A 10,226-nucleotide genomic window follows, 5' to 3' on the forward strand; every position below is an offset into this window, starting at 1 on the left:
CTAATCTAGAGCTACAAAGTCTTGCGGATATTTAAGTTATTCATCTTGATGTAATTTTCTATGAAAATTTTGCTCATATAATTTTTTTTTTGTTTCAGATATTACAGAGCAAATTCCGTACGTATCCACAACAAAGTTTCGGCAAGTTGCGACGATATTTGTATTCATACCCATTACTGTGCAATAACTAGAGTGGATTACAATGAACATGAAGAATGTCTGAAGATAGATGCAAGTGCACTTTCGTCTTCATCTTCTCACCTGTTTTCGTTAACCTGTCTCGTTTTTACTGTGACTACTATTGGACTAGTATTTGGAGTGTAAATATGTGGTGTTTAAGTGAATATTTTTAAACTTATCATTATTTTAATTTAATCCCTAATTAAAGACATTTTCTCGTTAATTATTGTAAAATATATAAAATGGCTGTGGTTTTTTACATGTACCTATTAACATACAAACGTATAAAAGTAAATAAAATTATGTATAGCAAAGAAAGTAGTAAGTGTAGGCTTTAATTGTATTTAAACTATGGTGACTTAGTCTTAATTAATTAAAATAGACATTTGTGCGCGGTGTATAAATGAAAATGTATAGAACTTAAATAATATTTTTTAGTAATTAAGTTTAACTCAGCTCTTCTAAAGTGGATGCTTAACTCTGTATCTATTAGGAAATTGAGGTCAATCCACTTTTGTTAGTATGTATAAGTGTTCTTTATTTAATCTTTTTTTGGTAAAAGTTGTACTTATCTGTGATAATGATTTATTATTGTAAATTGGTCCGACCAATGCTATATTGAGTGTAGCGCAATACGTAATTGTTTTAAAATTAATATTTCAAATAGTGTGGCTTTCAATAATTGTCTGTATTTAATACGCGGTAGATTTTCAGTTAGTTTTCTATTCTGTGAATACAAGGATTTGTTTAACCAGATCTCTGCATTATAAATATAAAATATATATTATAATTGTCTACACTGGTTTTTATTTGAACCAGATTATTGGTTTATGCCATAAGCCGGATGACTAAGTCCTTATTTACATTGGCAACTGTCTAATTAAGTTCAAGTTAAAAAAGGCATAATTTTTTAATTATTATTACAAAAGCTTTTTCTTTCACCTTTGAACAATGATCGATTGATCTCAAAAGAAGTAACAATCTTAGCTGGGGTTTTACAAATAATGACTAGCCTTGAATATCACTACACATTTACACATTCATTCACCATCAAAGATCAGATAGATCAGACAGATCTGCCGTTGAAAATCCGTTTCTTGTGGGGTCGGGGGGTAGCAATCAGTTGGTTATTTAAAACTCCAACATCTTTCGTGGTGAACAAAGCTAATTTATTGGTTTGGCTGACACTCTATGCTTCCTTTCCACTCGGTCGTAACACGGAATATTTGAGTCAAAGGATGAAGCAAAATATTCTTCAGAGAGTTTTGCGATATACGCCGCCAACGTTTCTCCTAAACTACTTTAACAGGTTACAAACGAATATCTAAACTAGTTATGTAATCTATCGACTCTAGCTTGGATAGTAATAATGCTCTATTTTCTTTAAAAATACTCATTTTTCAATCATATTTGTAAGAGCGACAAAATTGTTAAAATGCTCTCCATCTTGGTTCAAATGAGGGTTCAATAATTGTAAATTTTGCTTAGCTTTCATTGAATGAATTTCAATATTTTTATTTAGGGTTTACTAGTTTTACGAATCGATATATTCTTAGGAATATGAACAAAATAGGACCGTTCTTCGAAAATTCCGCTTTTTGATAAGTCAGAATAGGATAGGGCTACTCATTTAACTACATTGTTATATTTGTTCGAAAAAAATACATAATTTACGATTAGCAATACTGTGCTTTTTCGTTGTTTTCCGGTATTTTATATCTTTGCTAAGAAAAAACAAGATCGGCGACGCTCTGCACGCTCCAGGAAACACTAAAATCTTGAATTTCAAGTTAAGTTTCAGGGTGTCCGTTATCGAAACACACCTCCAACTCGGATCTCCGTGATTTGAAAAGGTACAATGAAGTTTAAATTGGAGAAAAGTTGCGTAATTTTGTATTAAATTAAAAAAAGTTTTTTTTCCTAAATTGTCGGAACAGATAACTAAAAATAAATGGCATTTTGCGGCTGCCATCTTTCTTCTTTTACCACGTGACATTATCATAAGTAAGATAAAATATTTAAGTTTTTGGCAACCATCATCAAATTTTAGGTGACCGTTTTGACATGAAGACATTATGAGACACTTTTTTACGAATGATTTGCTGACGTTTTTAAAAAGATGTATCGTTATTTGTTTTTGAGTTTTGTTCGATAAATGTTACAAACGCCATTTTACTTTATTTATTTTATTGGGTCATCGAAAAAAGCTTAAAATTTACCTTTTAACGATCTATTGACTGATACCATTGACATGGCCCTAACGTGAAAAAATTGTGTTTTTTTAAAGTAAACCTTGAAAACTTTCCTTATAAAAACCAAAAGACATAGGATTTGCTCACTGTCAAAGTTAAAAATTCCATTAGTCCATTAATTTGCCATACCACACGAGTAATGTATGTACAATACTTTATCTACGATCTACACAGAAGTTTGTCATTTTATAACTCAAACTTGGCGTTACGTAATGATAGATTTAACAGCCACTCGTGCTATAATGATTGTTTTATTGTACTCTTACAGTGCTTTATCACACTAGGTTGTTCACAAAAAGAGGGTGTATTCTTTGTGCAAGTTTTCATTAATAATCCTTTTGGTGGACCGGTTTCGACCTATAAGGTCATCTTCAGCACCTAAAAATCTGACGAGAGAGAGACTTAGTTTTTGTAAGTAAGGGGGTAGGTACCCCTGACAAATAGGATTGAACAGTTCCCAGTACTGGGACTCCATGTATTGTAGGTAGAGTAGAATTCTATTTGTCTACCATATTCTTGGTATTGGGCCTTTTGTGCTCAAACCAGTAGGAAGCCACAACATCGCGTGAATTTAGCAGCTTTTAAACATCGCTAATTCTCGCCATGTTTTGGCTTTCTACCTCTTTGCGTATAGCATGTCCGACACCTAGAATATAGTCGATAAATAGAATTCTACTGTACTTATATCACACGGAGTCTCAGTGCTGGTACTAATTCGTCAAATTTCCGGCCGTCCACCAGATGAACAGCACAACAGACTCTCGACCACCACTGACGCATCCATTTTAAAGCTTATTGTATTAAAATTTATGTAATAAAATAAAATAGGGAACAAATATACTATGTAAATTCGTCAACGATCCCCGGACAGAATCCACCCGGTGCTCAAAGTGTACCCTGTGGAATAAGGCTACTTAGCCCAAGGGCAACCTTGGCCGATCCTAAACCCGAGCAAAGACCATCCGGATCAATTAAAGGGCATATCGAAAAGTAATTTTGTTTTTGTGTACTTACTATTCTGGCTTCAGAGATGTGCTGCCGCACCACCCTGCCTAAGCTGCGGTAGGGTGGTGCGGCAGCCCGTCCCTGAAGCCAAAATAGTACACAAAAACAATTTTTCATTGAAATCCTTGCTGGTAAACTCTAAGGATAAATTCAAGGGACAATATCAGCTTTGAATCGATCGTTGAAGAGAAGGAGTTTTATTAGGTTGTTGAAGAACGTTGCCATATCTCAGACCACATCCAATATTTGTTTTAAAACATATCAGTTTAAAGTAAATATTAGTTAATAAGGATTGATATCTTCCAATGATTAAGAAGCGAACTTAAAACACTTTGACTCAAGAGAAGTAAACAAGATTTATAAAAAAATCATCATCATCATCATCAAATAGCCCCTGATGTCCATTGCTGAACGTAGGCCTCCCGCATGTTCCTCCAAACGGTCCTGTCTTGCGCTACCTGTATCCAGTTCGTTACTATTCTCTTGATGTCATCGGTCCATCTTGTTGGAGGCCGTCTCGCTACGTGGCCAGCCCAGTTTCACTTTAGGGTGGTTAACCTCTGTTACTCCTGATCGCTTGTGGATGGCGGCATTAGGAATCCTATCGCGCAGCGATACCCCCAACATTATTCTCTCCATCGCTCTTTGGGCAACTTGCAGTTATTATAAAAAATTAGTTTATATTTAATCCTGAAAATTTGATGCAATTTTTATTTCAAAATGTAATTAGATAAGAGACAACCGGCAACATGTTTCCTACCAAATACAAACCGAGGTCAGCCAAAAACCACTCCAACATCAAAGGAATTATGCCGGCTGTTCCTTCTTGTTAAATAGCTATTCTTTGAACACGGTGTCTAGAGACAGCTAAATTGGAAGAACAACTTATGCAAAGAATTTCAAGTTTCACTCACTGTCGCTGAACATCCTGTAAGATCTTACCATAGGACTTGTTCTGAAAAGAACAAGAACAGATTATGTAACAATTAATGTTGAACATATTAGGACATTTGAATGATACATACAAACCTGTGGCTAAAATTAAATTAAAACTATACGTGGTAGAAAATCGAGTATTCACAACAACGACACAATGTTTAGTTTTTCAGTAATAGTAATAAAATTCGAAGTAAATTAATAGTATATTACACAAAATACAAAATAGTATATATATAATATTTTATGCACTTTAGAATGCGAGAAACTAAAAATAAGAAAAATTACAAACAACGGTACTCTCGTATTACTGATAGTTGTTATTGATTGTTGTTGGCATGGTGGATTCACTTAAAATTTATTGTGCCCTGGAAGTGTTGCTATGGCACAAAACAAATGTCAATCAGTTGTTATCAAACGGTGAGTCCAGAAAAATCGTATTTTTTGAAAATGAACATTGAAGAGGCCGCCCAAGAGGCCATCGCTAGCCTTCTTCCAGAAAAATCTCGCGAGGCTTACAAAAAACAGTTTCTTGTTTACCACAAATGGTGCGTTGAACAGAATGCAGAGAATTTAACGGATAAAAAGGTGCTCCTGGCTTACTTCTTGCAGAAGTCTAAGAAGCTCAAGGCATCTTCTCTATGGAGCCAATATTCCATGATCAAAGCCACGATAATATCTGAAGCAATCGTCGACATCAGCAAATACAGTAAACTCCAGGCATTTCTAAAGAGACAGAATGACCATTATAAGCCGAAGAAGTCCAAGACATTGGATTTCGACCATATAAGAGATTTTCTTCAAAATGCTCCAGATGAACAATATCTAGCCCAAAAGGTAATATTATTTTCTTTACTTTGAATATTTTCCTGATAGTACTACTAAAAATAACACCATTGATTATTTTTGTCTACAAAAATACAAAATGTACTGACAGGAGACAATTTTGTTGCAGGTGGTGCTGATTATGGGAGTCGCTGGAGCATGTCGAGGAAAGGAGCTCTGCCAGCTAGACTGCAACGATGTCTCGGATCATAAAAGCTTTTTTCTGGTAAATCTACGGGGTACAAAATCAGGAAAGGATCGCTTGTTTGTGATAAAAACGTCTGGCGAAAACTCTACGAATGTAGTGGAATTAGTGAGAAAGTATATTGGTCTAAGGCCACCTACAAAGCATACACGATTTTTTGTGTCTTACAAAAATGGGAAATGCATGACTCAGCCCATAGGAAAAAATACATTTGGACAGCTACCAAGGAGAATTGCTGGCTACTTGAGTCTACCAAACGCAAACCTATATACTGGGCATTGTTTTCTCAGCTCATCAGCTTCTTTACTTGCCGACTCTGGATCAACCATAGATGTGTTGAAAAGGTGGCTGGAAAAGCAGTTCTGTTGCTGAAGGTTATGTTGAAAATTCATTGTATCAAAAGAAGAATGTTGCCGATCAAATATTAACCAATGTCTTCTCCGATGTTGATATGGCATCAGCATCAACCATAGAAAGATCAATTTCAGAAAATGAGACAACGGCAACGGCGACTGCTACGTATGTGCAGAATATGTTTACTACTAAAAATGTTGCTTCCAATTGTCCACCCTTCGTTAGCCTTGCAAACTGCACCAAAGTCAATATAAATGTAAATATATATAATAATAAGAACTAGATTTAAGTTATGTTTATGTTAATTATCCTTTTTCGTCCTTACACTCTAACAAATAAATAAAATTTCAATAAAATCATTGTTTAATTTGGAAAAATTTACTTTAAATCCCCCAGGGACTAAAATTACTTTTAATCCCTGCGGGTGCACTTTTGATCCCTGCGAGTGCACTTTTAATCCCTAAAGTGCATAAAATAATAATAGTCATATTCTAGGTAATTCTAATTTTTGTGCCTCATTTCTGACATTATCTTTCTAGCTTAGCCTTGATGAAGTTAATGCAGAATAAACGAAACGTGGGCTAAGAATTTTATTGTCCCCTTCTGCTGATACAGAGTACCTGTTTAACTAATTAATACTCAAAAAGTGTAAATTTGAAATGAGAATAACATTACTGTACGTTGCTTGTTTGTTACTGTTTTTTTTAAATCCTACTTTTTACCTTCATTAAATAAATTAAACGGACACTTTCTGGTTGCGGCTCAACTTTTTCGCTTTACTCTAATCCAAACTAATATTGTATTAGAAAAAGTTTGTAAAACAATATCCTGTCCGGAAATGTAAATACATTAGTATAATGGTTAACTACGAGTTGTTAAAACTTTTAATGACCCTCAGTTCTGTGTGTCGGATAGAAATATTGGAGAGTTGCCCACCGCTAACAAATGAATGATGAAAGTTAGAAAAAGTTTACCACCACTTCGCTAAATCTGCGAAAATTAATTAAAGGCCTTTGCACCTCTGGTTGCAATTTTGAATAAAACGCGACCGAATTTGTGGTAAAAAAATCTTTTGTTATAATTAAAATCTCAATGTATCTTAACATATCATTCAACGCTTTTTTTTACAATAGACATTGTTGAACAAGGGGAAATTATGCGCCACAAGCCTGAATTGAGAAACGCAAATCCCCCATGGAAATAATGGGGTTAAAAAGAGTGGATAATACTATATTTTGTTCACGACCACTATTCATTAGCACTGACAAAAAAACTCTGAAAATTGAAATGTCAACTTGGCATAACTTACGCCAGACCGGGAATAATGATATTACTGGCAGACCAACATCATCATTAATTCCTCTGACGCTAATTTACCTTCTAGCAAGTTGAATGAGATTGTACTATTGAGCACCAAAATATTGACTGCATAAAAGAATGACTTTAAAATTATGTTGTCAATAGATCAAAGTTAAAATCGACAAGTTAAATTCAGAATCACGAATGAAGTTTTAACTACCCGATCCCTTCCAGGATAAATAGGTAAAATTATTATCGAATTAAACCCTACTAGAGATTCAATTTTCTTTCACGAAACGTAGGCATATTAGTGGAAGGGTTAACTAGAACTTGTTAAAACTTTTAATGGTCATCTATTTTGCACGTCGAGGGTCGGAAATTGTGAACTGGTCTAAACCGCAAATCATCAAAGTTGGGAAAACTTTTTCAAACCTATCTTTAATGAATGATAAACCGCATCCCGCAACTAATATTCAACAAACATGAATATCAACGCTGCTTGGATATTGCTCTAATTTCACTTTAGTTTTTCTTAGTTCCTTGTTAACTATAAAAAGGATATTGTATCACTATACCACTGTGTCCAAGATAAGGATGGCCACTATGGGAATCTTGAAAATGTTTGGATATACTGATATGGTTAGATAGGAGGAAAGTTGAGTAATTATGTCCTTTAAAGTCTGGTGGGTAAACCTAAGTGTGCACGGTGTAGAACCCAGGATGATTCAACAGAAAAACGAATGCTTCTTGCAAATTTTGATTATCCTTTGGGAACCGGTTTCGGCCCATTAGGTCACCATCAATCAGCACTCAAATTTGCCAAAGGAGAAACAATAATCAGCTCGGAAGAGTACTTGTAGATGAAGAGGTGGAAAGAGGATAAAAAAATGTTATTCACTATGTCAAGATTAAATCCTGAGGAGCAAAGCGTCGAGTCGTTATGTCTCAAATCCCTCGTCGCTTTTGCTCATCGAGATTTAATCATGACATACGGTCAATAAAAGTTGTCTAAACCGTGGATAATATAGCGTTTTTTCCACTATTATCCCTATTTTTAATTGTCCTTTAATTGAAAATTTATTTTCTTATATGAATGTAGTTTATTACATTAAAAATAGCAATCAATGGAAGAGTTTAACGCGGATGAAATGAATGACAGGAAACTGTTTTTTTGGGTAAATTACGCAAAAAAAAGTGAAGCCGAAAGGAACAAGGATGATAACCCGGTGATACGTGTTTCTGCTTTTTGGCTTCATCAGGCATGTAACTCCATCTGTATGAAAGGAGGTTCAAAAACCAACTGACATACACATAGTGAAACATATAGGTTTGTAACCTGGAAAACGAGGGACATAAAACAAACAGGGATATCACAAACGGCCAGCAGCGACATAATTGTGATTGACGTCTTTCAGAGACTAATAATGAAAAGTATCGTTGATTACACGTCCGAAATAGTTTTTCCCGTTCTTGTATGACTTTCCGTGTCGGCTTTGCCTCCCACGGGAAACTGTCACGCATGAACGGGAAATGGAAGGAAAATACTTTCCGTCTCTCTGGTGGCACTTTCACTCCCTAGGTAGACTTTCATCTCTCAAATTAGGGAGGAACATTTTATTTTCTATAGGAGTCGTAGAAAATAGTATATTGTACAACAAGGGTGAATAAGATGTCCCTATCGCACAAGGACGGAAATTTGATCACGACGCCGAAGGGAAAACGTTTAACCGGTGGCAATTGCCTATACTTATCCGTTCTCTAAACTGTTAAGGAATTAACCAATATCCATGTAGGAGTAGAAAAAAACGTTTCTTCTGGACTGGTAATAAATATACTATTTCCGGACTAGTCCGGCAAAGTAATACAATTTTGTTAGCAACCTATTTTACAGTTGGTGTCCAAAATGTATAGTGGTGTGTCAAATCACAAAAAAAACTAAGAATTAAATAACTATTGAATTAAATGTGAAATGCAATTAAAGTACTCGCCTAGAAATTCCGTAAACATATCTAGACTTGTACTATAATAACCCAATTCCCGGACTTGTAACGAAAATTACTATTACATTATTAGTGTGATATGAGCAATCTCATAGTCACGAGTGGAAAATATTTAAGTGATTAATAGAATATCCATTTATCATTGATTTGAATGCAGTAATGTTGCCATAAGCCTCAAATCTTCAAAAAGAAGTTAAGTTAGTTTTCAGAAATGTGTAGGATTAAATTTAGACTTTAATAAACAGGCTTCTTCCTTAAGGCTAATACTAAAATTTATTACTAATGCAAATTACCTTTTATAAATTAGGCTTAATAATACCACCATTATCACCAACCAACGAACCAGAAGTGTCAGAGTTAGGGATCCTGTCAGGAAAGTAACATGGCAAATTTGTTTTGATATATGAATTAGTAACATTCATATCCTAACGCTTAATCCTAACCTAACCTAACCCAATAAATTTTAGCTAAATTAGTCATCCTGTCACAATGCTCTCATGTAATTACGGAAAATAATCTAACTACTTCATTCATAGGTGTAAAGTGCTTCTTACAACACTTTTGTAGTGTACCCCAATCTTAATTTTTTGGTATCTAGGAGGTATTCGCACGTATTATAAAATTTAATTGATACTTATTGTATTTCTTCAAAACGTTTCACTTAATTTCTCGCTGAAATAAGTTGTATCAATGAGATAATTATAGCTACTTGAACAAAATTACTGGTGTAGAAACCGAATTCTTGTAATTCGTTGGAAGAGGAAATGTATTCAACGGTATAACCGAAACATCGTCTTACAATCGAAACCGTTTCCCGGTATTTCAAAAAGTAAGGAAATCAAGCGGCATTTATACATAAATATGAAGCGGGACTAAAGAAAATCTTTGCAACAGGCATTTAAACTTTTAAGAGCCTTTTAGGTACTTAGACGATTATCTAACTTTGCTGGAAATGAGAAACTAAAACTTTAGTTTGTCGTTTAAAGAATGAACCGAGAACTTCTTCAAAGTGAGTCACTTAACGAAAGTAAATTTTACTTGTTAACGTTTTCATGTTTGATCTACTTTTGTGATATAATTAAACTATAATCCATTTACAGAAAGTATATCTTTTTAAGCTGGGTCAATGGTAGTATTATAATCTCCCTAGTTAGGAAATGAGGCGTCATA

At 34.5% G+C, this 10,226-nt stretch overlaps 1 protein-coding gene across 2 annotated transcripts in view; it reads left to right on the forward strand.

Annotated features, from left to right (window-relative positions):
- The window catches only part of LOC145740131 (acid sphingomyelinase-like phosphodiesterase 3b), a 363,835-nt gene extending 362,860 nt beyond the window's left edge, over positions 1–975 (forward strand). For both annotated transcript variants that reach the window (XM_081995501.1, XM_081995502.1), the window contains exon 9: positions 99–975. In XM_081995501.1, the coding sequence (XP_081851627.1) occupies positions 99–324 (226 nt within the window). In that variant the 3' untranslated portion in view covers positions 325–975. The remainder of the gene's footprint in view (positions 1–98) is intronic.
- Positions 976–10,226: the final 9,251 nt, after the last annotated feature.

The sequence above is a fragment of the Ips typographus genome, linkage group LG1 (genome assembly GCF_016097725.1).
Source record: "Ips typographus isolate SLU linkage group LG1, UJ_Ityp_2.0, whole genome shotgun sequence".
NCBI lineage: Eukaryota > Metazoa > Arthropoda > Insecta > Coleoptera > Curculionidae > Ips > Ips typographus.